The sequence below is a fragment of the Spermophilus citellus genome (assembly GCF_964194105.1).
Source record: "Spermophilus citellus genome assembly, chromosome: 4".
Taxonomy (NCBI): Eukaryota; Metazoa; Chordata; class Mammalia; order Rodentia; family Sciuridae; genus Spermophilus; species Spermophilus citellus.
The window spans coordinates 25,837,353-25,864,914 of NC_138185.1; the positions used below are offsets into that span (position 1 = coordinate 25,837,353).

Sequence of the window (27,562 nt, forward strand, 5' to 3'; positions counted from 1 at the left end):
CCACAGCTGCCCGTGTGTCTTGGCACTGACTTGGTCCCTTCCATTGAGATATCACAAAGCACTTCAGGACAGACATTAACAGATCCCTCTCCCCACAAGCCCTGCCTGAAGACTGGGAAGGAGGCAGGTGCCAAGGGGGCAGTGGGTCCTGACTCTGAACCTTACTGTGCCGGGACTCTGCCCACCCCATGCAGGTCCCTCCTAACCAGGAGCCCCCACCACTGCAGAAAACTCCAGTCCCTAAGCAGCCCCCTGAGGCCCTGGAGGAACCTGTCATCCTTTCAGATGATCCTTCCCCTACTTCCCTTCCCTTACAGCGGAGAGAGCAGTTGGGTGTGCTTTGAAAGGGGTTTAGGGTTAGACTAGAGAAGCCTCAGAGGGAGCCAAGGCACCCTGATGTCACCAGAGGGGCTTCCAGACTCTGCAGGGCTCCCTGGAACCTTCTCAGAATTTGTTGCATTTTCTTCCTCCACCCCTGGGGTCAAGGACAGAACTCAGGGCCTTGGGAGTGCGGGGCAAGCGCTCTGCCACTAAGCTAAGTCCCCAAGCCCCGCACCCCCACCAACACTTTGAACCAGAGCTCTCAAACTGGTGGCCCCAGGGGCTTGGTACAGTGTTCAGTTTGACCAGCATGAGGTTTTTCAAAACCTGGAACTTTCATGCCTTCCAGCAGGGCACACCCACTATCCCATTTGCAGCAGGGGGCGGGGGAGTCTGGGGGGGGTCCCTATCGTTTAGCACCTGCAGAATTTCAGTCTCCTGGGGGCTTTGCAACTGCCAGGCAAGACTTTCCCTGAACATTTGCAGACCCTACTTGGTCCTGATCTGGAGACCTGGACATTCCTGGGGCCTTGGCCTCCCAGCCCCCTGCTGTCCCCGCCCTCGTGGGTGACACACCTCCAGGAGATACAGACTGCAGAGAGCTGGCTGAGGGGAAGACGGACTGTGGGGAGACATAGGAATGGGGCAGATGAGAAGAGGGGACCAAAAAGGACTCCCTGTTGGGGAGCCCCCGTGGGGGAGGGTGGTGGCCTGTGTTGTTCAGCTGGGGTGACCATTACAAGGCACATCAGTGCATGGAGGTGCGACATGGGGTGTCTGGTGCCTGGAGAGGTTTGGGGAGCAGTCATCAGCTTGTGGGGTCAGTTTAAAGTGGGAGGTCAAGAAAAGAGAGAAACAGAGGTCTGCCTTGGGAACAGGGTTTCCTGGGGTTGGCGACTGCCCAGTACTTTGGTACCCAGTGTTGTGCTCTCTTCTGTTCCTGGCAAAATTAAGGTGGACCCAACTAACTCCCACTGCACTGACTTCCTGTGCGATCTTGAGCAAGTGCCTGGCCCTTTCTGGGGCTCAACTTCTCCTGTATAACGGGATTAGAGGGTGGTTGGCTTAGGGGACCCCAAAGCCCCCTTGAGCTGTATTTCTGGAAACTTCTCTCATTTCAAGGACTCTGGAGGGGTCCTGGGAAGGACTGAACATCCAGGATAGGGTGAAGGTCAGAGAATGGGGTACAGAGGACCCAGGGAACACAGTTCTGATGGGGAAGAGAGACCAGCTGAGGTAGATTATGTCACAGAAAGGGACACAAAACAACAGCTCCAAGGAAATGAGGCCCTCCCCTCTGACTCCTCTATTGCAGTGAAACAAGGAAACAGGTCAGCAGAAAGGGGACCTCAGGAAGGGAAAGATGGGATCCTGAACTCCAGGGAGGGATGTATTTCAGGGGCTGAGCTAACGGGGAGAAGTGAGAGATGCTCACAGTCTTCTCCTCAAGCCCTTTGACCATGACCTTGACCTTGCAGACAGAGGCCCTGAAGAGAGGTTTTGTGGGATTGGTCTGATGCGAGGGTGGAGTTCAAGCCCTGAAAATATGGCTGTGGCTTCCCCATGAACCTCAAGCCCTGCCTGGCATTGCCAGTTCATTCCTGTTCCCTGCCTCCTGGAGTCTCCTGAGCTGTAAAGGAGTAGGGTATTTTTTTTAACTTCTCCTTCTAGAATGCTGGAGATGGGCCATTCTAGCACCCTGGGAGTAAAATAATTGCCAAGGGAGACCCTCACATTGCCTCGCCGAGCCTTAGTCGTCTCATCTGTAGGGTAGGCGGAGAATGGCTCTTGTAAGGATGTTGTGAGCAGAGGACGGTGTAAGGGAGACCCTGTGGGTGGAAACTCTTGGCACAATCAGCCCTGGAGAGACAGGCAGTGGGTCTTGGTCCCCAACCTCAATGCTGTGCGTAACTGGTCATGGAGTTGGATCTCCAAAAACAGTTCTGGACAGAGGACAAGGAGAATCCGTGAGCCCACCAGGACAGATCTGGGTCAGGATGGAACCCCTTATCACTCTTGCAGCTGGGTTCCTGAGGTTTCTCAGGGAAATAGGAGGAAGAAGGAAATGCATTCTTAAATGTCGGCATGAGGGATGCAGCCGCCTGTGATGCCAGGAGGGTGGGAGCCATGTATCACAGCTATGATGTGTGCTTGTGGGTGCAGTCCTGCCCTCGCTGCCTGTGGGGTCACCCTACACCCTGAATATGGCCCCCTCCCTACATCCTCAGTAAATCTATCATTACCCACTACCATCTGATGGTCCAGCCAGACCTGGGAGAGTAGCTGCCACTCTGGGCCTTAGTTTCCCCACTATAATCCCCAGGGAGGCTGAGCCGGCAAGGGCTAAGCACCCCCTCTAATTTGCATAGTCTGATTCTAACACCCACTGCGGCCCCACCCTGCAGCTGAGCTTCAGATATCCTCCCAGTAAACGTGCCTTAGCTTAGCGGGCATGGGTGAGTGGGAAGGGGAGCCAGTCTCTGCCTAGAGGCTCTGTCTCCACTCTGTGGAGCTGCCTCCTTCTCTACTCCCAACCTTCTGCACCCCTTCCAGGACTAGAAGTGGCCCTGAATGAGTGATCCCATGAGCACCCCAGGATGTTCAGGCCAAGGGAATGGAACATAGGTCTTGGGGAGGTTGTCAGATTGGAGACAAAAATAAGTCAGCTTCCCAGACACCCTCCCCAGAGTGGCATCTGCAGGGTGGCTGAAATCCAGGATTCATATCACATCCCCAGATCTACTTTTTTCTAGCTAAGAACCAGTTGGCAGCTGAAATGTTTCGGGGTTCTGAGGACAACTTCCTTTTAGAAAGATAACTGTGGACCAAGGTGGACAGGAGCCTAGAAGTCCCATAAGTACACCCAGAACATTCCATTTGCATTGGTTTCTAGAGCTCCCCACCCCTCACCATGGCAAGCACTAGAATCTTCCACAGCAGAGCATCAGGGGTCCAGTGTCCTTGCTTGTCATACATAATATATGACAGACTTCCTAGGACATTTCATCAGTTAAGTGTTCTTCTAGAACTTCTTCTGGACCTAAGCACAGCTCTACAATAGTTCTTCTGCCAAATGAGCTAGATCCTCATCTATAATTGAACTCAGACAATGTATCCTCCTGAACATTTTATCTGCTGTGCTCAAGATCTTAGGAATGTTCTGGATGTTCATCTAGAGCAAAAAATGCCTCCTTGAAATATTTTCACCCAAGGTGTCAAACCTCATCCATTACAGAGCCCACAACGAAGTATATTTCCCAAAGAGTCCTTCTCTGGACTTGACCCTGGACTGCAGGTTCTCCTCCCCCAGATCTTCCACCCTTCCAGGTTTATGCCAGTTTGGACCCCTTGGGGTTCTTTCCATCTCTGCACTATCAGCCCACATCCTAATTCACCACCCACCCCTACTCCCTCCTTCAGCTGCCCTCTTGCCTAACTCCAGGCCTCAGACCCTCCAGGTACTATGCTGATCCCGTCCACAAGATGCTCCAAACTCACCCCCACCTCCCATGGCCTCCTCCATCCTTCTCAGTGATCCCCTCCCACCACAGAGGCAGCCCACTGCCATACCCCCAAGGAGCACAGGGCCTCGCCATGAACTCCAGACAGTGCCCTTCCTCTGGTAGGTTCACCAGGGGCGATGTGTGGACAATGCCAGGCAGGGGAGAGGGTGCGGGCCCCCGGCAACAGGCATGGTATGGAGGCCCCATGGAAGTGGGGCAGCTCACGAGGAGTGTAGCACCAGTTGATTCCCTGGGCCCTGGTTCAGGGGAATCTAGGGAACTGGCCACAGGGCTGTAAATGGGGCCTGGGGCTGGAGTCTCCATAAGACAGCCCCCTCCCTTAAAAAGAACCCAATGATGGGGCCACTCTACCCTTGGATCAACAGATCCATGCCCCCACAGCCTGGTGGCCCTGAAATTCCTGGCTCAACACTGTAGTCGATGTGGGATCAGCCAAGTCCATCCCTTTTTGTCAGAGCAGACTGTGGCCTACACGGTTGTCTCGTACTCCAGCAGCTCTTGGGAGGTCCCCACGCTCCGGTACTGCAACCGGGGTGTGGCGGGAGAGGAATACTCCAATGCCAGGATAGTCTTCCGGAGCCTGCGGTCAATAAAATGAGCATCCCAAGCTGGGTACTTCTTGCGAGGCAAGTCAATCCGAATGACAGGCCCCTCTGTCCGCAAGGGGCGGGCCACTGGTGTGGGAGGCAAGCCAGGCCGCACCTGGAAGACAGGTAGCGTGGGGGTCCCTGCACGCTCACCCCCCATGGAGGCCCCATCTCGCTCGGCGCCTGTAGTCCTTGGCAGGGACCGTGGGGGACTTGTGATGGCATCGGCTGGTGGGCCACAGGTCCCTGGGGTCTCAGGGCAGATGCAGCCAGGTGCCTGGGGACCCAGCATGGGTCCATTGGGGTGCAGGAGACAGTAGTAGACACACATGAAGAATATGCCCAGCGCAAAGCTGGAGGCCACCACGCAGACCAGGATGAGCGAGTGGAAGTCATTGGAGAAGTTGCGGCTGAAGTACCAGAAGCCGGTGAGCGCGGCGTTCTCCAGCAGGACGATGCAATAGTAGAGGGTCATGCGGCGGCGGCTGCGGCCCTCCTTGACATTGAACCAGCAGAAGATGTAGATGATGCCTACCACCATGTTGTAGATGATCTCCTCCCACTTGGACATGCAGAAGTCTGTCTCCCCCTGAATGACCCAGAAGGTCATGACGCACCAGTGAGCCACGATGAAGATGCCAAAGTAGAGCTTGTAGACGCTGGCGAAGAGGGCGAAGGCCAGACTGCGAGCTGCGATGGTGAACAGGTGCCACAGTACCTGGGCCACGGCGCCCTTGTAGGACAGCGGCCGCTTGTCGTCCCTCGAGTCTCGTAGCACCTTCTGGTAGGAGGCCAGCGTCCAGGCCAGGGACACGAGGGAGGCAGAGGTGGAGAGGGCTGTGGAGAGAGGGTGGGGATGGGATGGGCTGGGTTAGGGTGGGTCTGGGTTGGGGTCCGGGGAGAAGGGGAGGGTCTGGGTCAGGAGCTGGGTTCTGAGGAGGCATAAGGGAAGCGTGAGGAAGCATGAGGTCTCTGGGTCTGCAGAAGTGTGAGAGGGTTTGGGGGGAGGTCCTCAAGAACAATGATGAGGTGAGGCGGAGCAAGAGTGGCTGGGCTGGGTATTTCTGCAGGCGTGGAGCATAAAGGGGCATCCAAGTTGGGTGATTTTGGTATCTACAAGGGTGAAGTCTAGGACTCTAGTATGGGGCTATTAGGATTCAGGGGTCTTAGTGTGGGAGGGTGGGAAATTAGGATCAGGACTCTGGAAGTGGAAGAAGAGGTAAAGAGTGGGTCATGATTAGGGCATGGGGAGCCAGGAGGGGCCATTAGAAGACATGGAGCACCAGGCTGAGTCTAGGTGTGGAGGGACACCTAGGACTCAAATCTGAGGGCTCAAGACAAGATCCCAGGTGAGGCTCCTATGCTGGGCAAGGGATCCCCAGGGGGGTCTGAGTCGTGGTGACAGTGTTTTGGGACACTGAGGGTAGTTTGGGCAGGGTCTGGGTGGGGACAGCACCAGGTGCCCCAGAGAGACAGGGCTGGCAGTTTTTCTCTGATGTTGAGGGGGCTGGCCTGGAATGTTCTAGAAGGGGCAGGTGGGAGTGAAGAGGGCCTATAGAAAGACAGGAAGGGGACCAAGTCTAAGCCTTGGAGGTGTCCCCAGGACTTCCAGTGGGGGAGCAACGGATAGGTTCTCTGGAAACCAACGGCAGTTGGGCCATCTGTGGGGTGGGGGAGTCCTCTGGAGATGCAGGCTGGGATCAAAACGGTTTAGGGAATGAAGGGGACAGGGGACTCCCCAGTGAATCTAAGGTATGTTGAGGGGGTGAAGGGCAGGGTCTGGTCTGCCCGGGTGATGGGGGAGGTAGGGGCAGGAGGGGGTGCCCAGGGGACCTGAGGGGTGGTGAGGGGCCAGGTCCGAGGGGGACCAGGTGTCTTGAGAGGCTTGGAGGGTGATGAGAATATAGGGCGGGCTTCCCCAAGCCCTGACCCAGCGACCCTGAAGCGGCGCTCACGGCTTCCCGGGGCCTGGGGCGGGGCGGGGCTCACCGGGCAGCAGGTCGGGCTCGCGGCCGCGGTGCACCAGCAGGCTGAGCTGCAGCACCAGCTGCGGCGCGCTGCGCAGGAAGGTCTCCAGCAGGCGCAGCATGCTCACGTCGGCGCTCTCGAACAGCATCCGCCAGTAGAAGTGGCGCCGCAGCCGCTCCCCGCGCCAGCGGCTCTGCAGCCCCAGGTACAGGGCGCGCAGGTACCTGCGGGAGGGGACGCGGGTTCAGCTCCCCCGGCTCTTCCGCCTCTGTCTGTCACCTGCCAGGGCCCGCCCTCAAGAGCAGGGAGTCCCTACTATGCCCAGCCCCCTCCCTCAGCTGCAAAATGGTGGTGGGGGATCGCCTGGGGCGGGGGGCTGTGGGTGGAGAGCACCGAATGGGCGCAGGAGCTTCAAGTCCTGACATAAGGGAAGGCCTTAATACAGGGTCATCACCACCAATGCGGGGACCACTTTCTTTCTTTCTTGTAGTACTGGGGATTGAACACAGGGCGCTTTACCACCGAGTTCATCTTCAGGCCCCCCCCCCCCTTTTTGTCAGTCAGGATTTGGCTAAGTTGCTGAGGCTGGCCTTGAACTTGGAAGCCTCCTGCCTCAGCCTCCCTAGTACCTTGGATTACAGGGGTGCACCACCATCCCCAATCCCAATTTCTTTGAAAGACTACTGACACCTGAGAGTGCCCTAAGCTTAAAGGATACCTTCTCATCATCCCCATTTTATAGATGAGGAAAGTGGGACCCAGAGAGGCCTATCATTTGTCCAACATCACACAACTAGGAAGACCATCTCCGAGCCCTCTTTGGTCCCTCCCAGAGGAGTTGTGAGGATTAATTAAATGGATGAGAAGCTACTTTGCACACTGTAAAGTCCAGGATTCAAACCCAGGCAGCACTTTAGCCATTAGATGGCACTGCTTCTTACAGGAAACCATCAACAGTTCAGGTACAGCCTCTGGTACCAGCCCCCAGTTCTGCTGCAGCAGCTTCCTGACCTGTTCCTGAGCTTGCCTCTGAGGGCCCAGTCCCCACATGGGGGCGCAGGGAAGTTGCTCCCTGTCTCCTGGCACTTGAGACTTTGCGGCCTCCTCTCATGCCACTTTCCCTAACAAACTTCAGGGCTCCAGTTCCTCTGCAAGGCCACAGAACCCAGGGCTCCCATGCTCTCCCTCACTGCTGAGCTTTTGCATCTGCTGTTCCCTTTGCCTGATCCCCCCTCTGTCCTCCTCCCCTGCCCCAAACCTGGATAAGTCTTGCCTTTCTTCCAGAGTTCAGCTTTTAAACACAACTTCTTTTAGGAAGCGTCTGTTGACCACCCTCCACCTTTAGATGCTTCTCCTGCTTGCCTGACTTCCTCACCCAGTCCTTGTGGGGTACGCATCTCCCTCAGGCTGTGTTTCATGAATGGTCAGTTCGGCTTGCTAACTGCTGCAGCCTCAGTTCTTAGTACACACTAGGCACTCAATCTGTGTGGGTTGAATGAACGCATACATGTCTGACTGCGAGTGTGTCCAGTTCAACAGAACTCTGGTAATCCTGGAGCAGGAAGGGAAGGAACGCGGAACCCTGGGTTCAATTTCCAATTTTAATTTACTGTGTGATCTTGAGAAGACCCTCTTTGAGCCCTAGTTAGTCCCTCCCAGAGAAGTTATGAGGATTAATTAAATGGATGAGAAGCTACTTTGTACACTGTACAGTGCCGCCGTACCCAGGGAGGATGAATGAGACCTGTCCACACAGTTCTCTGGGTCTGATTTCCCCTCTCTTGCTCAACAGCTCCACTCTTAGCTGTTGTGACCACAGACCCTCCCCCTTTCCTAGCCCCCAAAGCTCCTTGATTCCTGGGGCAGGCAGGCTTCTGCTGAAACCATAGAGGGAAACTCCAAAAATGTGTGCCCCGAGAAACTGGCATTTGATCCTGTTGCCTGAATCTACAATTGAAGAACCAGGGATTTGGAAAGTCTATTCCCAGGTGGATGTGCTCTCATTTTGTTATCGGGATGCTGTTTGGGGACAGTGTGACCAGCTGCATTCCTGTTGTGCTACCAGCCTGAGACAGGACTGCGGTGCCATGGGACCAGCTTATACCCAGAGTGTCCTCCAACAGCTCTCCTCATCTTACAGCTGTGTGGCCTTCCCTGGGCCTTTGTTTCTCCTCTGCTGAGAGGATGGGCTGGACGGCTCTGGGGATCCTTTCAGAGCCAGACTCTCCCCCACAAAATGTGGCCAGGAACATCCAATTTAGGGCCCTCATCCTCATCCCCGGATCCTCCTGGCACAGATGATGCCGCAGACACACCCTCCATGTGACACATTACAGGACTGGCATCCAGAAGGGGGGAGGGCTGGTCCCTCAGCCACTGCCTTGGAAAATGCACAGGTGCTTCCCTGTGAGCCTCTGGCAGTGCTGGGATTCCTCAGCCGTTTCCAGCCCCGGCGGGACACCCACTGCCTCGTTCCGCGCTACCTGCGGCTTCGGAGATGCTCCCGGGCCGGATTGTGTTTCTTGTAACGAGTGGAAATTTGTCTCCCTGTAGCTTCTGTTCTCTGGGCCCGGCCCTATCCTCACGTAAGGATCTTAGCAGCCAGAGTCATTCCTTGACACAGCAAGCGCACCGTGGCCACCTGCTCTGTCCTTACCTGTTGCACGCCCCTGGGAAGGAGTAACGGTAGGAGGGGGAACAGATGTTACAAGACACTTTGGAACCCAGACAAGAGATGATAACTGAGCCTGGGGGAGGAAGTCAGGTAACAGTTCCAGGAGGAAGAAAGATTTGATTTCAATTTTAAAGCATGGATTGGCACTGAAGGCGCCCAAGAGGTGGAAGGACATTCCGAGTGGAAGAACCAGCAGATGCACAGAGGCCTGAAGGCACCTGGCCATGTGAGGGAATGGCCAGGGTTCGCATGGGCCTGGACAGCAGGGTTTTAATGGGTAGGAGCATAAAAAGACGAGAATTGTGAAGAGCATCAAATTCTGGACCGGAGAAGTAGAGGAGTGTGTGCTCCGTGTGCAGAAGGCCCTGGTTTCCATCCTGCCGTCTCTCTCTCTCTCTCTCTCTCTCTCTCTCTCTCACACACACACACACACACCCCAATCTGGACTGGAGTCTTCACATTTTCTTCTGAATCTGAATTCCATCCCAGAATCAGAGGTGACGTGGCCAGCTCGGTAGCTCAAAGCTGGCTCCGAAGCTGGTTTGGAGGGGAGCCAGGAGGGGCTGGGCCTTGGTTCAGAACCGCAGCGACAGCACTGAGCTAGGGCAGGGGATACAGGAGGGGCAGAGGGCAGGCCTGAAGGTGACCAAAGGTGGGGAGCTATAGGAGGAAACCAAGATGGCCCCGGCGTTTCTAAGGGAGCCAGAACAGAGGCCGTCTTTCCCAGCCTCCACACCTGCCCCTCTTCCCCAACCCATTTCTACAGCTCTAGCTCTGAACAGGAAGGAGAGACCAGCTGGTCCAATGTGAAGGGGCCTGGGGAGTTGGGGGAGGGCGACACCCTGGACATTTCTCTCAGGCTGGAAGACCATCTGTTTCCGGGCCTGGGTCAGCATGAGGGAAGCCCGGCCCTTGGCCAGCACCCATCACTACCTGACAGGCCGCCTGCCCACCTCCCCGCCCATTCCTGCCCTCTCCTCTGCCAGCTCTGGGCGAACTGCAGACAAAGGGCTCCCCCAGCCCAAAGGGCTCCTGCTGTGGGAGAAAGGCATCCGAGCCCCAGGAACGTGGGGTCGGCAGGGAGCACAAAGAGCACGCTGCAGCCTGGGGAGGAGAGGCCTGGGTTTTGCCTCGCTCTGCCCCTTTTGGCAACGGGGCCAAACTGGCTGTTCTTTCCAGCCGGCGCTAGGTACTCGCTGCCAAGGGCCTGTGAAATGTTCATGGGCCTAGGAAAATGTTTGAGGCCTGGAAAAAAATTGGCTCTAAAACACAGGGAAAAACTGCAGAATCAAAATTAATAAATGTTTAATTAAATGTCTGCAAAACAGAACATGATGTCAGCCAGTCAACTGCAATTTGGCTTTTATCTGGTTATATATAATTTACATTTGATGTTTGATGTGGCTGCATTTTAATATGCCTGATAGAGGCAGAGCCCTCAAAGGTCTGACAACAATCCTGCCCAGGACATGCAACCTAGTTTCTCGGGCCTCAGTTTCCCCTTCTCCAGAACAGAGTTGGCAACTTGCCACCCTACCTGTGTCACAGCACCGAGCAACTAAAAGGCAAGATGACAATATGCTGGGCTTGCTGGTAGGTTTGCATCCCAGCCTTGCCCTGGACCTGCTGTGCAGCCCTGGATGGTCTCTCTCTGCTTCTCTGAGCCTTATTACCCTCCCTGTTGTAAGCACTAAATTACATGATAGATTTGAGAATGATTTTCAGGCTGTAGCAGGATGTGCACGTGGTTGGGGGAGAAGGGAACATATACTGGGTGGAGGCCTCTGCACCTCCTAACTACCAGCAGCCTCTCTTGACACCTCCTCCAGGAAGCCTACGCTATCCCACATCCCACTCGGCTTGAAAGGAAGTTGAAAGGAGTTGGTGTCACCATAAATGGGACTGAACGACTCACAGAAAAGGGCGCTGCAGCTCAAGGCAAGGAATCCAGCCTCGGGGGAGGGGGGCACATCTTCCTTTCTCCAAATCTATCCCCGGTCTGCTCATCTTTCCCATGCCACCAGCTGGTGCAGGCGACTGTCATCTCTTGCCTGGACGGCCACATCAGCCTTCTCTGTAGGCTCCCTGCGTCCAACCTCCCCCCTTCTGGTCTACTCTCCACATGGCGATCAGCGGGATATTTTTAAAAGCTGTCAGATCATGTCATTCCCCTTCACAAAGCCTTCCAAGGGCCTCCATCACACTTGGAATCAAACCTGAGCTTCTCCCCTGGGCTTTCAGGCTCTAGACCATCTGCCTTGTCCATTTCTCACTGTACCTCAAGCCACTGTCCCATTTGTTACCCCCCCACCCCCAGGTGCCCTGGAGGTTTCTTGAACCTAGCCAGACTTGCTTCTGATGCAGGACCTTTGCACATGCTGCTCGCTGGACCTGGGCACCCCTTCTCCTGATCCCTCTGTGGCTGACCTCTCATCAGCTCACATGTCACCTTTTTAGGGAGGCCTCCAAGGCCTCCCGTCCCACCATGGTACTGCCACCCTCACCAGATCACTCTAGTCTGTCACATTCCCTGGTCTTCTTATCTTCTCAATATTATGAGATAGGCTTATTTATCTATTTATTTATTTAGACTTTTATTTTCTATCCTAGTCTATCCCTGGGGCTCCACGAGGGCAAAGGACTTTTCTGCCTTGGCCATCGCTGTGTCCCCTGCATTAATGCATGGAATAGGCACTTAATACATTTTTGCTGAATGAATGAATAAACATGAGCCTCTCCATCCTGATCCTGGAGGGCCCTGGACTTCTCTACCTGAATTTGCATAGAGCCAGGGCACCTCACAGGCTCCTCCTGTCCTCCCTGATTCATTTCTGTCCTTCCTCCTCCAGGAAGCTTCCCTGATGCCCTGGGTCCTTGTAAGGCCTCTCTTTTCCCAGTGGTTTTCATACTTGAGTGGCCTGAGCCCATGGGAGCCCAGCACTTCAGTCAACCCTCAAATGGGGACTTTTGCTGCCCCCCTTTTATAGATGAAGAAACAGAGGCACTCAGAAGTCCACTTTGGGTTTAACTTGCTGTCTCCCAGTCTTGTGCTAAGAGAAGCATGTTCTGGAAGGACTCGGAGGGGCTGATAAGTGTGTACAATTGGGGTTGGGAGCAAAAGGCCCCGGAGAGGAGAGAAGCCAGCAATTAGGACACGAGATCCCTCTGCTCAGGGATCCACGAGCTGCCTCTTCTGGACCCCGGGGCCTCCACCAGCAAGCAGCAGGGCCAAGAACTCTGGACCAAAAACAGGGACCTCATTCCATTCTCTCCAGGCCCAACTGCCTCTTGTGACCCAGGAAACTCCCAGCATCCCCCAGAGTTTGAGGGATCCGCTCTAATAGAAGAAAGGGTGGAGGACAAGAGGGTCTCATGTTCCTGAGAAGCCAGGAAGCTTCTGGGTTCAGCATCTGGGCCACCCTGTGTCTCTCCTGTTTTTGCATCATCCTGAGTCTCTGGCCCTAGGCTGGGTTTCTGACCCACGCCTTAGTCTTCATTTAGTCAAACCTGGCCCCACCTTGGGCCTCTGATCCTGGATCATTGTCTGTCTGTGGCTCAGATCTGCTTGTTGCGTGTGTCCCTTAAATACAGGGTCAGCATCTTTACCCATCCCTACATCACTGTGAGGCAATCATTTGTGTGTCAGTCTCATACTGAGACCCTGACTGTCCCTTAGACTATGGGCCACATTGTTCCAGTACTGAGTCCCTCTGTTAGTCTGACCCTGGGATCCTGAGTCAGCCTGTCTGTCTGTCTTCTGGATGCTATGAGGATCTGTTTATCCCTGGGGACACTGGTTCCACTTTTATAATCTGTCTTCCTGTCTGTCTTGGATCCCGGGTCTGCTTAGGAGTCTGTCTGGGGTCTTTTGGTCCCTGGGCTGCGTGGTCCATCTGCTGGCTTGCTGCTCAGCTCGTGGCTCAGTGGAACTGCTAGTTTTCCGGCCGTCTTCTCCTGCCTGCTCATCCTCTCCCTGACTCTGGGTCCTTCTCTGTCTGTCTGTGTCTCTCACATCCTCAGCTCCTCCATCTGTCAGTCTCGGTGTTTCCGAGTGTGTGTTCTCGCCCCTCCCCACACCCCCTCACAGCCCTGGGCCAAAAACAGCAGCTTCCAGCGGCTCCCCCGCTCCACTCCATCCAGGAACCAGCCTCCAGCTGGCAGGCAAGTTCTGTGGTCTCCAAGGTGGGCTAGGCCCTGAAGACCACTGACGACTGAACAGGCTGGGGTCGGGAGGCAGCAGGACCCTCCCGCCAGTCAAGCCTATCACTACTCTGCAGGGGACAGTATTCAGGGGTTAATCATAATGATAACAACCCACATTTATCACATTTATTAGGTGCCAACTACAGATTAACATGTCCGTTCATCACTGCAAGCCTTTCAGGTAGGTACGACTATCACCCTCATTTTACAGATGAGGAAACTGAGACTCAGAAAGGACTGGAACTTGTCTAAAGTCACACAAAAAGTTAGTGCCAGATCCAGGACTCCACTCTGGCTCTCCATAGCCCCTTGAGTTGGAGAAGGGACAAGGTCAGCAAGCTCATACCCATTCCATGTCCCCATCACCCAGCTGCCCATCAAGGCTGCCTCTGTTAGAACACGGAGGGTGTGCAGCAGGGCTGCCTGGGAGGACCCCTGCTGGACATATGGACCTAGAAGCTTCTCTTGGGATTCCATGGGTTTAGAGAAAGCTGAGGAGAAAATGACAATAGTATGAAGGAGTCAGGGGACCCAGGGGATTCTGGGGAGGTCCAGCCCACTGTGGGCCTCAGTCCTCTCTATAAAATGGGCCTCAGTAACAGATTCTTGCCTCCCCTGAGGAGCTCTCCTCAGGCCCCTCTCTACCCACCCAACTCTGATAACATGAAGGCCCTGCTGCCCTGAGCCCCAGTGCTTCTCTCCCCCACTGTCACCACTCTGGTCCGAGCCAGTATACCCCAGCAGCCTGGCCTCCTGGCCTCCATCCTTGCCTCTCAGAGCTTGTCCTCTGCAGCAGCTCAGGGGTCTCATAAACTCCTAGTCAGGCCAAGCTGCTCCCCAGTACTCTTAGATAAATCTTCACCATGGCCTGAGGCCTCGTGTGGCCCTATCTTTGTCCACCCACGGACCTCATTGCCCCCGGCTCTGCTGGACTTGTGCTCCCTGAGCACAGCAAGCCCAGCCCAGCCTCAGGGTCTCTGCCTGGCAAGGTCTCAGTGATGCCCAGCAAACCTGCTTCGTCACCTGGGTTCAGTGTCACCTCCTCAGAGAGGCCTCCCAGACCCTCCACTCTTCCAAAGTACTTCCACTCCTCTGCTCGGTTTCTGTCATGTTACCCTGTTTCCTTCATCACACATCACAACCCAAAATGCCTTAATTTACTTGCTGACATATTTGTCGTGGGTCCTTCTCCACAAAACTAAGCTCCACGAGAGCAGGGACAAGTCTACCTTGTTCTCGGCTGTCCCTAGCGTCTGCCACATCATGAAAGCTCAATGCATGTTCACTTGTTGAGTGAGTAAATGAATGAAGAGGGTGACCGTGCCTCACAGGCTCTGCTTCACCAGCTCCTGAGGACAGGCACCAAGCACAGAGGCAGGGAGCCCGCACAAGGGGCCAGGGAACCTGGGCTGGGATCCTGGCTCCTTTACCTACTGTGTGTGGTCTTGGGCCAGTTGCCTCCCTTCTCTGAACCCATCAGCCCAATATCTACCTCAAAGGGAAAGCCAGAGAGTGGCAATATGCATGAAACAGCCAGCCTGGTGCTCGGCACTGGATCAGGGGAGGTTTAAAGGGTTGTTTGAATCAGAGGCCCGACCAGGAAGAAGGAGGCTTGGAGTTTTCAGTCTAGTTTCTGGTGGGGCTGAGACCCACTCCTAGGCTGGCTGTCCCTGGTGCTTACTGAATGTGTCCCCCAGACACAGAGGATCAAAGAAGACCCTGTGGGATAAGTTTACAGGGAAGGTCTCCTTTTGGGGTCTGTCTGCCCCCCAGAAAATAGCTACCATTCATTCAATACTTTCTATACCTGCTGTGCTAGAAATCCTCACTGTAGCCCTGGGAGGTTTGCGAATGAGATTCCCATTTTCCCGATGAGAAGACATGAGTCTCAGGAAAGGGAAGGTTCACTTGACTTATTTTTTGGAGCTGGGTTTGAACCCAGGGCTTCACACATGCTAAGCACATGCTCTGTCATGTTGCGCTACACCCCAACCCCGCTTGACATTTATTTTCCAAGCATTTTTGAGGACCTGCTATGTGCCGGGGACTATGGAGGACAGATTGGGGAGCAAGACGAGCTGAGCCCATCTGTTGGGAACTCAGTCTCGTGGGGGGCCTGTGTGTTAATTAAACCATCCTGTAAATACCTAATAAGAAACACATCCCCCAGGCTCCCCACAGGCCTCAAACATGTTCCTAGGCTCCAGCAGAGCTAGGGGAGAAGGGCCTGGCTTTCTAGAGGGGGTGACCGTGGTCTCACGCAGGCACATGATCTAAGCAGATGAACATGGGAGGGAAGGGAGTTTCTGGCAGAGAAACAATATGAGTAAAGGTCCTCAGGTGGGCAGGAGGGCAGCAGTAAGTGGTCAGAATGGCTGTAGCTGAAAGAAGAAAGGGGAAGGCCAGAGATGAAGTGCTGTCTGATCCCAAGATAAGGTGTCTTATCCCACGACACATGAAAGTCTCAAATAGTGCATTTTAAAGGGAACAGCCCTGCACCATGGTAGCACATGCCTGTAACCCCAACAGCTTGGGAGGCTGAGGCAGGAGGATCACAAGTTCAAAGCCAGCCTCAACAAAGGTGAGGTGCTAAGCAACTCAGTGAGACCCTGTCTCTAAATAAAACACAAAATAGGGCTGGGGATGAGTCTCAGTTATCAGTGCCCCTGAGTTCAATGCCCAGTACACCCCCCCACACACACAAAAAAAAAGTTAAAGGAACAGACTGCAGGGGGACAGGAGTGGAGGACTAGAGAGCAGTTTCCAGGTGAGGATGGCCCAGAGAGGCTTAGCAGGCCTTGGATAGTGAGGTGCAGGGTCCAACAGCCAGAAAGCATCAGAGTCGCATCCCAAGTGAGGGCTGAGTGATTCCTATGTCACCACAGGGCAGAGGTCAAGCCGAGCCAGGTTGCGGGGACCCAGACCAGTCTGTGGGTTCTCAGGGAAACATATGCCACCTCATCTGCAGGGTGGCCCAGACAGCTCTTGCAGGGGATGGCCGAGACCCTCTTCCCCATCAGCTCACCCCTCAATTCTGAGCACTCCAGCAAGGATGTAAAAAAATAGGACCTTCCTGGGGTTGGCAGTGAAATGAATCATAAATGTCAGTAAAGAATGTGATTCGACACGTTTGGCTCCCGTTCCGTGTGGTGTTGGGAGCTAGGCTGTCTCCCTCCTCCTTCGCAGCCCCCTACGGAGTCACAGCACCTCTTTTCTTGCTGGACCGACGCCAAGCACTTCCCAGCCACTAATTTTAGGCTCTGGCTGAAAAGTTGAAACCCTCTCTCATCCTGCACACTTCTGTCAGCTTCCAGCCAGTGTCCCTCTGTTGCTGGGCAGAGAAACAGCCAACTGCTCTCAAGCTAAGCATTTGGGACCAGGTTCTGGCCACTCACATTCCTCACTGTATGAGTACAGCCAGCTGTCCTTCCCTCTCTGGGCCTCACTCTCCCCCTCTGTGAAATGGGTTGAGTCGGAGCAGAGACTAAAACTCGGGACCCCATGTTCTAAAATCCCAAGGCTCTTGGGTCCCTCTTTTTCTTTTCCTGATATCCATGTGTGGAGGTGGGATGTCATGAACTGGATTCCAGCCTCCTGGTGGCATATGAAGGCACTTGGGAAGTCACAGCTGGGAGAAAGCATCACTTCTATTCATCTCTGGCCTCACTGTGAGATTGCAGACGGAAGAGTCAGGGTCTCAAACATTAATGTGCAGAGGGGCCAAGGTGACTGCATTATTTGGGGCTTTGGGGAACTCTAGAGGCAACCCCTATCGCTCCCCTCAGAGAAAATGGAGATTAAATGACTAAGTTTCAATATTTTTTATCAATTTTTGAAGAATAGCTGCAAATTAGGATATTTATGCAAAAAGAAAGTTCCAACTTGGAAATGTTGGCAACTAATTAAAGAAATACCTTGTGAATTTTAAAGAAATTATTATTCCTTTTTATATGTATGATAGCACTATTACATATTTTAGATGTTTTTCAAAAGTCTATCTTTTTGGAGCTATACTGAAATATTTATGGAGGCAATGATAGGATGTCTGAGATGTGCTTCAAAATAATATGAAAGGGAAGGAAACGGGGTGAGCACTAGAACTATGCTCTCCAACACCTACATCGCCAACACTCCCAGATAGAGTTAATTTACATTTAAATTCGTTAAAATTAAATGTAGTTAAAAATTTGGTTCTTTGGTCACACTAGCCTCATTCTAAGTGCTCAAGAGCCTTGTGTGGCTAGAGACTACTGAATTGGAGAGTGCATTCTGTCACCCAGAGTCCTACTGCATGGTGCTGCCCTACATAAAACAAGCTTGGCCAGGACTTAATAACTGTTAAGTGAGGTGATGGTACACAGGGAATCATTAGCTGACTCTCTCTACTTGTGTATATGTTTACATTTTTCTGTAATAAAAATTTTCATTAAAGCTAGACATGCTGGGCACAGTGGCACGTGCCTGTAATCTCAGTGACTTGGGAGGCTGAGACTCGAGGACTACAGGTTTGAGGCCCTAAGCAACTTATCAAGACCCTGTCTCAAAATAAAGAAATAAAAAGGGCTAGGGATATAGTTGAGTGGTAGAGTTCCTGGGTTCACTTCCCAGTACTGGGAAAAAAAAATTTTCATTAAAAATTAGCTAAAAAGGGGCTGGGGATGTGGCTCAAGCGGTGGCGCGCTCGCCTGGCATGCGTGCGGCCCGGGTTCGATCCTCAGCACCACATACCAACAAAGATGTTGTGTCTGCCAAAAACTAAAAAATAAATATTAAAAAAAAATTCTCTCTGTCTCTCACTCTCACTCTCACTCTTTCTTTAAAAAAAAATTAGCTAAAAAAACACAACAAAAAAATCACTGTGCAGGCCAAACACACATATTTTTAGGCTGAACTTGCCCAGGTGCTACCAATTTGTTAAGCATCATGGAACCTAGCATCATAAAACCACCCGTTGGAGTCACAGTGTCTTGAGACTGTAAGGGGCTTTTCAGATCGTCTAACGTGTCCTCCAAGCTTCAGCAGAACTCTCTACTACAATATCCCTGCCACAGTCGCCCGTTTCTGCCTGTATACCTCTGCTGATGGAGTTCACCCCTCTGGAGAAGACTGCTCTGTCACGGGTGGCCTGAAGAGCAGCCTCTAACCTTGGGTCATCATATGTCCACGTACTTTCTCTGAAGCCAAAGAACAAGCCTCTTCCCCAATAGGGGGTCAGTGACTAAGGGTTATTGAGAGTTAGGTCTTTAGTGTCCCTCTCTCATCCTCTCTCTTGATACTTAGCAAGTAGGGTGGGCTGCTGCTGGGCAAATGATGATAGCAGCGTTGAATGTTTTCTGGGCTTACACCATGTGACCAGCCCTGCGAATTTACATTGACCTTAAGAGGTAGATACATCACCATCCTCCCTTCACAGAGGAGACAGGAGCTCTGGCCAGTGGAGCAACTTGCCCAGGATCACACAGCTAGCAAGTCGCGGCGACTCAATCTGCACCGGGGCCCAGTGCCCTGGCTCCTCTGCTTTCTCGTCCACATCCTTGGAAAACTCAACCACAGTTCTCAAGCCGCCACCTGGACTTTAATGGAGTTGCTGAACCTCCAAAAGTGAAATGACCTCAAAGGTTCTACTGAGTTCACACCAAAGTTTATTAAGCACCTACTGCACACAAGGAATTTTACTTCCTTCACCCTCAGTCACTCATGCCTATATCCTTGTGGTAACCCAACCCACAGTTGTTCCTATTACGTCTTCTGCATTGCCCTGAGCCCCACCCACTGACAGTCTGGAGGGCTGAGGTGTCGGCTAATAGGCCTCAGCACTGCAGCCGTAACTGCAGAAGGCTCCTTCACTGCCTGAGTGCCTGCCAATCAGCCCAAAATCCAAAGGCTGCTTCAACAGCCTTCACATTCCAATGACCTGCTGTGGACCTCAGCAGAGCTAGCTGTGTGCAAGGCTGGGGAACAGAGGCTCTGTTCTGGGCCAGTTATCAACAGAGACAGAAGAAGGGACAAGGCCTCAACTCCCAGGGGCTTGTGATTGGTGGGAAAACCAGCCTGGTGGGCAGACAGGCCGATCACAACAGAATGTGAGCAGAGCTGTGGCGTGAAGAGGAATGAGTAATCGCGCCTGGGGGGCAGTCTGAGATGAAGAACTCCGAGTGCCAACAGTGGGTACTTTATATTAACATTAAAATTTTCTGATTTTTTCTTCTCCTTCTCAAAACAATACATGCTTGATTATTTTGTAAGAATACACTTCACTAGCAGAAGGTAGGATTGCCTAGTGTTTACACATAAGGGCTTGGAAATATGGTTTCAAAACCTGGCTCTGCTACTTTCTTACTGGGAGGCCATTCCTTTCTGCTCCTCAGTTTCCAAATCTGTAAAATGGGCCAATAATGTTGGTATTAATTGAGCACTACTATGTGCTGAGTACTGTGCAAAACATGATCCATATATTAATTCAATAAGCCTCTGCAATGGCCATCCATACAGAGAAAACATTATCCCCATTTCACAGATTAGGAAGCTAAAGAAGAGAGAGATTAAGTGACTTGCTCAGGACCACAAAGCTCATAATGACAGAGCCAGAGTTTTGGCTCTACTGTCCTTATTCCTCATCTCCATACTTCATATTTAACAGGAATGTGTAAAGATGAATGATTAAAGTCTTATTTAATAGTTATAACTTTTAGGATTATCTGAACTTTTAAAAAAATAGTTGAATGTATTCATGTGTTCCTTGATTAATTTAAAACCAAAAGTAAAATCTTCAAGCATTGCAATAAATAATTACTAAGCAGAAATCTTAACTCCACCCTCCACTCCAAGAGATAATGAGTGGAGGGGGTTTTTCTCTAAGCCTTGTCTGTCCTTCCAGAGGTTTCAACAAGCATGTGTAGCTCTTCCATAAACAAACAGAACTGCCAAGCAATTCCCATTTCAGATTATAAAAACAATGACTCTTGCTGGTCAAGGAAGTGGAAAATGGGGCCTTGGGAGGCAGGGGGCGGTAGTGTGCTGGTTTGTTCAGGGAGAGCTTCTTGGAAGAGGTGGCAATTGAGCTTGACCTTGAAGAATGTGCAGAATTTCACTGGGAGATGAGTGGGAAGGGATGTTGCTAGAGAGGGCAGCCCCTACCCAGGGAGAAAGGCGGGGCTTGCTTTTGAAAGAGGGAGCAGCAGATCATCCTAGGGCTGGAGCAGGAGGAGATGAAAGGGCAGAGGGCAAGGGTCTCGGTGCCAGGCCAAAGCGCCTGGACTTGCCCTGGGGCAGGTGGGATCCTGGCTGGCCTGGTGCTCCAGAATGGCAGGACCAGAGCCAAGCTTGAGAACAATCACTGGGGTTTTAAGTAGGATTGGGGGTCTTGGGGGAGGACAACTGGAGGCTGATCGAATTTCCAATGGGAGGAAATTTGGACACCCTAACAAAGGCAGGGTGGTGAGCGGAGAGGCCAGAGCAGATCCCAAATAGCCTCCCTCCCTTCCCTGGAGACCTTCGCCCCAGCTGTCAGGGTTCAAAGCCATTTCCTGGCAGTCCTCCCTCCTCCCACTCCCTAGGGCTTCTCCTGTGTGGTCTTTATAGATCAAACAGGGGACGCTGGGCCCAACTGCCGCCACCGTGTCTGTTAGGAGCAGCTCTAATGGCCTGTTGCAGCCGATGGGCAAGGAAGGAGGGCGGGTGGGGGTGCAGTGTGTCCTGGAGAGGGGTCTCCCAGGAGGTGGGTGGTGAGGCCCCAGCTGGAGCCCTGCAGAGTCAGAGCAGGGAGGAACCTACTGGAAGGTCACTACTACAAGTTCAAAGGCTGTAAACATGTTTCAGCTGCAGCACTGATTATTCAAAGCAAAATATGAGACACGTAGTCAATGTATCAAAAAAGACAAACAGAGACACCTGGGTTGAAATGAGGGAGAGAGGACAGTGACACACAGTTTGAAGACCACTATGGAACCCAAGCCCTGGGCTATTTTAAACATAATAATACAACTAACAAAGGCTAATCATAATTGTTGAGTACTTCTGTGTCCTGGGCACTGTGCTGAAAAATCTGTACACAGTATTTAATCTGCTATATCCTCAAGCCACATGAAATAGGTATTATTACTAGAATGTCCACTTTGCAGATGAGGAAATCAAGGCACAGTTGAATTCTGCCCAGAGTCACAGGAAGTGGCAGATGCAGGACACCGCTGATTCTAGAGAGCAGGTTCTGATCATTCATCATGTGCCCAATGGAGAAACTGAGGACCAGAGAAGGACAGAAATCCTTTAGCTCAGCTTGAAGCAGACAACTGGCCCTGTCACTCCAGTCATGGCCTCCCTCCAGTCTAGTCTCCATTCAGTGGCCAGAGTGGTCATTGCAAAGCACAAGTTAAGACCCTGTTCCTCCTCCAGACAAATTCTCCCAGCTCCCTCTTTCATGGCCTAGCTGCTGAATGAATAAATTCAGATTAATGAATGGCCACCATGTCACTATGGCCTCAGGGGTTGCCTGTTCAGTGAATAAACCTTTGCTCCACAAGTAGAAAATCCCAGGCTGATGACACACTAATTGTGGCCAAGGGTTTCTGAACACTTAATAGTGGGACCCGCCCCTTGCTAAACCCCTGTACACATTATCTCATTAAACCCCAATGACCAAGAGGTGGATGGGTCCAATTACAGTCCCTGCTTTAGGAGGGACAAGAAATGATGTGGCTTCATCATGGTCACCTATAGGAAGTAGTAGAGTCAGGATTTGAGCTGAGAACACTTGAATCCAGGGTCCATGCTCTTAACATCATACCAAGAATATAGCTTCCCAGAGCAGAGACCCAGAGCCCACCGTACACCCCACAGGCCACTAACTCATCTCAGAACCTCTCTGGAGTGTAGGGCTTGTTAGCAGGCAGAGGGAGCAGGGCTGTCGCAGAGACTCTGAGAGGTGTTAAGGGAGGCCCCCAAAGCCTGAATGCCTCCCCCCTTCTCCACTTCGAGGTGCCCAGATCCTGACAGCCCAGGAGGAATCCCGGGCTAGGCCTTCTCACACTAATTGGCTTAGCAAACCATGCTTATCTGGGCAAAGCTGGGGCCCATGAGTTCAAGATTAGGGAAAGCAGGATTCATGGCTTACTGCTCCGCTGCCCACAGGGTCAGAGGAGACAGGGTTAGGACCTTAATTGGCTTAACAGCCCTCAGTGGCTTAACAGCTCAGAGGGTTGATAGAGGGGTGGGGTGGGGGGGATGAAGACGGGCTGGTGTCCAGCCCACAGCCAGAGGATCTGGCTGAAAAGATCTATTTGCTCTCCTCTCAAGAATTAAATCTGTTGTTGCACAGAGAATTTGCTCTGGGATCCCCCAACATAATCAGCGTGGGATGCCTGGGATAGAGCTGGGCTTGGTAATCGTGCAAAGCTGTGTAGGCCCCTCACTTCTTTCCCACGTACTCAGCAAGTGACCTTGGGCGAGTTTCTTGACTTCTCTGAGCCTAAACTTCCTTGTCCAATAAATAGATGTCATCAGTAGCCACCAGAGGGGAGATGTCAAGGTGAGATGAGATTGTAAGCCTGGAACACTTCACATGGGTCCTGCGGGGTGAGTTCTCTCATTTTATGTTTAAGATTATATAACATCTGTGTAAAAGGGACTTATCAATTGTAAAGAAGTTGCCTGAGGTTACAAGAAGTTAGGTGCACAAATGTGTTTCATTCGGTTAATATTATTTTAAAATATCTTAATTGGTAGTTGAAAATTGGGAAAGTTCACACAAAAACTCCAATTTCCCATTTCTCTTGAGAAATCAAGACTCGACAACGCTGGGGCCATGATTTCCCTCGGCACTGTCAGGGTAGCAAGGTGGGACTTCCTCTTCCAGGACGCTTCTTCCCCATAATATCCCCTTGTCTGACCCTCCTTGTGCCTTATGTCCATGTTACCTGCCTGGTTTCCCAAAGCACTTGGGCTTTTCATCCAGCATTATATAAGCTTGAAGAATTGAAAAAAATATCTTTAAGATTAAATTTATTTGATTCAGGATTGGGAGCACGGGCTTAGGAGATGAGTGGCTGGCCAGCCTCTCAGGTTTGACTCTGCAGGGCTCAGATACACACCTCCTTTCTTGTTACCCCTGTTCCTGCCACTCAGCACATCTGTGAGAACATCTCACATAGTAAGCAAACATGTTGTGCCAACATTGCTTAATTTCTAGGAAAGCCAGTCCCAGTGATTTCTCTATACCTTCTCCAGATTTCCCCCTATTCAGCCAGGTTCTTAGACATTTTAGGATCCCAAGCTTCTGAAAAGGGTCTGGAGACTTTAGCTCTGGTCAGTCATTTAGACCCAGAGTCAGAATTCTCACATGATTAATGTAACCTTATATGTGGATTTTTCATTTCCATAGCCATTTCTACGAAATCTCCCCTAATTGATTGCAGAATCTGAATTCAAAGAGAACAGTCAGCTGTGGGTAATTCCTTCCCAGCTCTCTGCAGACCTCAGCCCCACTTATCTCTTCAAGCCATCTCTGTTCTGTGCAGGGAATGAAGCACCAGCAGGTCACAAACTCATTTCAGAACCCCTCTGGAGTAAAGGGCTTATTAGGAGGCAGAGGGAAAAATGTTGTAGCCTAGACAGAGAGGGTATTAGAGGGAAAGTCCCCAAGTCTAATGATGACCTTAAGCTGTTCTGAGCAAGTCACTTCCCAGCACCATGCTAGGGTGTTATGAGGACCAGAAAGGCACATTCTGCCTCTTAAAGTCATCCAATCTAATCTTCTCATTTCAAACATAGGGAAACTGAGGCCCAGAGGTGGGAAAAGCCTGGCCCAAGGTCACTTGCAAACCAAGATGAAGATGTAAGTCTCCTGAAAGTACCTCCTCCAATCTAGCATTTTCCCCAGAGTATACACTATTTCCTTATCTACACCCTGATGGTACACCTCCCTCTCCCTCTTTTCACATTCTTATCTCAGTACAACAGAAGACTGACTTTCTATCATCCTGGAATCTTGGAATCCCAGGCTCATAATTCTTGAGCAGGGGGACATTTTAGTGGCAGCATTACATGGTGAATAAATTGAACTTGGGCTTTGAAAGCAGAGAATTTTGAATCCTGGCTCTTCCAACCCCTTGCTGTGTGACCTTGGGCAAGGATGCCCCCTCTCTTAGCCTCTGTTCCCTCATCTGTCAAGTAAAAATTCTAATATTAACTACATGACAGAATTATTAGGAGGGGTATAGGAGATAAAGCAGGTAAGAAGGCAACCAGTAGGCTTGGAACAAAATGAGTACTTCATAAAATAATTGTTATAGAACCATAAGTTAGGGCTCTCATGCTAAATGAATGCTCTCATGACTACGAGAAATGGTCCAGATGTAATCAAAGGGAAGAGCAGAGAAGCTAGAGTACACATATCCTGTCTATATTGTTACAGGCCTGATGCAGCCACAGCCAATCTTTTTTTTCCCCCAAGAGAAGCTAGGACCCTGGGTTTTAAGAATACTATACAAGCCACACAACACACTTCCAGAGCCAGATTCCACCCCATGGCCATTAGATTGCTATCCCAGCAAAGTCATCTCATCCAAACTCCCTCACTTAGGAGACAGTGGAAATAGCTCTTTTATCTAAGAAGCCATGGTGCTCCGTGAACCCTTAGCTGTTTCCAGTCACTCCCCCAAGAACACCTGCCTGTGGTCATTTTTTCCCTATTTGAAGGAAACTCAATCTATGATCGAGGAAGAAGAGACCTATTCACTTCTTGTGAGTGGATTCTGAATGGGGAGGAGGCTAGCCAGGGAGTCGTGGGGCAGCTGGCCCACTTTAGGCTGAAGGGAAAGGGGGATGAAGATTTGGCTACCAAGAATAGGAAGTTACCATTTCAGAATCTAAAAATAACTTTCACCATCTGTCCACTCGGGCACAGAATGATAAATGCAGATTAGTTCCTGGATGTAGACACGAATATTTTTATGTGTCGAGCTAATAATAATAACACCACCTTGTGTGGATAGTACTCCATCCCCTTTTTCTCCCCCCGGGGAAACTAAATGCAATATATACATTATCTTGGCAGGTATAGATGAGGAAACCAAGGCAGAGAAAGAACTGGCAACACAACAAGGGTGATACAGCAAGTGAGCAGCTGGGACAAACCCTGGGAGTCCTGTTTCCAACCCTCAACCCAGAACTGAATCTTCTGAGTTAGGAAAAATGTGTTAACAAGTAGCAGAGTAAATATAACAGCAGCAAGAATCTCCCTTTATATTTCTAGAGTGACTTTTCTTATGCTTCCCCCACATCTGTTAGAAGCAGGATAATCCATTACAGTCCCCAAATATGTCCCAGTTTTCAAGGTCCTCACGAAGACCTTGTCTCACCTGACCATCCCAACAGGTTAAAAAGGTAAGGAAAGGTAAGTTAAGCCAATGAAATGAGAAGAGTCGGGATCCTCCCTCATTTCACAGATGAGGAAACTGAGGCTCAGAGGGAGGAGGAGGTTTGCCTGTGATCACCGAGTAAGTGTACTCATCTTGGCACTGCATGGGAAGACCCAAAGTACTAGAGCAGTTTGAATTCAAGAGGAGCCCCAGGTTTAGAATTCCCCTCTCACCAATTAACTCATCACAGCAGGCACCTTCAGTCCTGGCAGAGAAGGAAGCCTGGAAGTGAGCAGCTTGCACAAAGCCTCAGTTTTGCCTTACTGTCTTAGGATTAAAGGGCAGCCAATGACCATTTAATGTCAGATGCAAGATTCCAGATCCTGTTGGCCCTTTTGGAGGTGGAGGGCACTGAGGGAGTCCTTAGGAAGCAGAAGAAGGCAGAAAGCTTCCTCTCTCAGTCCAGCACACCCTTTCCCAAAAAGCCCAAGAAGTTTAGGCAGGATGGTCATTTAGCTGCCTCAAATCCTGTCTCTCCTGAGAGATTGGGAAGGGGCTGCGAATTGCGAATTGAGCTTTTTTGAGAACAAGAAAGGACTTCTGAGATCTTTCCTAACTCTGGGCTCAGCACTCGGACAAAGAGGAGGGGTCAGGGCTGGAGGCAGCCCTGTGGCCCTGTTCCAAGACTCAGTATCCTCAGGAGCCCTGGTCCTCCTCACTCACACGCCCCTGAAGATCTTTTTCTCTCCCTTCTTGCCCCATCCCCTCCTCCTGCAATGGACAGATCTGAGGGGATGACTCGGGTTGGACAAGGTCAGGGGGGCAGAGGTCAGGAGCAGCTGACTGAGAAGAAATGGGAGCTGCAATGGGGTGGGGCGAGGCAGAGGTCGGGACAAGAAGGGGACCTGGAAAGGTCAGAACAGGGTTGGGGCGGCAGGCAGCTCCTTGTCCCCACACTCCTCAGACTTAACTCCCTCCACCTGCTCTTGTCCTACCTCCAGACCTGGCCGAGCTGCAGGAGGTGGACGAGGGTCTGCAGCAGCCAGACGCAGAGGCGGCAGCAGCGGCGGCGGTAGGCGCTGGCCGAGGAGGGCGCGGGCCGGGGGCTCAGCTCGGGGCTGCCTTCCTTGGTCCTGAAGGCGACGGCGCTGTCCTTGGTGCTGATGGCGGCTCCTCCGGTGCCGCTGTCCTTGGTGCTGGCGGCAGGTCCCGGGGCCCCCGCGGGTTCGGAGTAGTCGTAGACGAACCAGCGGAAACTGAGCAGCTGCACGACCAGAGAGGGCAGGAGCACGAACAGCAACGTGAGGCCGAAGTAGTTGCGCTGACCCTGCAGGTAGTAGGAGGCCGCCAGCCACAGGTCGGTGGCGCCGTCGGAGAAGAACACGAGCAGCGCGCACAGCACCCAGCAGCAGTCCCGCAGCTCGTAGCGCGGCCCCGGGCCTCCCGCCCCGACCACCCCGGGGCCCCCGGCCACCGCCGCCGCCTCCCCGCGCCCGCCCGTACTGCCGCGGGCGCCTCCGGCCGCCCCCTCCGGCCCCGGGCCGGCCGCGGCCGCCGCTCCATCCGACTTCGCGGCCATGTTGGCGGAGCAGGAGGCGGGGAGCGACTTCCGGGCGGCGGAGGGGGTGGGGTGCGGAGCGGGGAGGACCCTGTGCGGGCGGCTCCCGCCTCCTCCTCTTCCTCCTCCTCCTCTTCCTCCTCCTCCTCCCTCTACTTCAATTATTCATTCTTCTTGGCGCCGCACCGCCCTTCCCCCATCCGCCCAGGCTGTGGCCGGATGGGGACAGCCCCCTTGGGAAGGGACACGGAGCAAGGGGGTGGGGAGAGCATCCCAGGTCACCCTTCCTCTGACTCCTAGGAGCCGCGGGGCTCCAACCGCAAGCTTCTCTCTCTCGCCTCCCCTGGACTCCACTTCCTTCTATATTGGCCCCC

The 27,562-nt window shown here is 52.3% G+C and overlaps 1 protein-coding gene across 1 annotated transcript; it reads right to left on the bottom strand.

Annotated features, from left to right (window-relative positions):
- Window positions 1-971: 971 nt before the first annotated feature.
- Window positions 972-27,562, bottom strand: XKR7 (XK related 7). The gene is made up of 3 exons (XM_081291399.1): window positions 26,626-27,562; window positions 6,422-6,624; window positions 972-5,269 (listed from the first exon to the last, which is right to left on the bottom strand). Exons 1-3 carry the CDS (start codon window positions 27,207-27,209, stop codon window positions 4,314-4,316), a joined length of 1,743 nt encoding a protein of 580 aa, XP_081147525.1. The 5' UTR covers window positions 27,210-27,562; the 3' UTR covers window positions 972-4,313.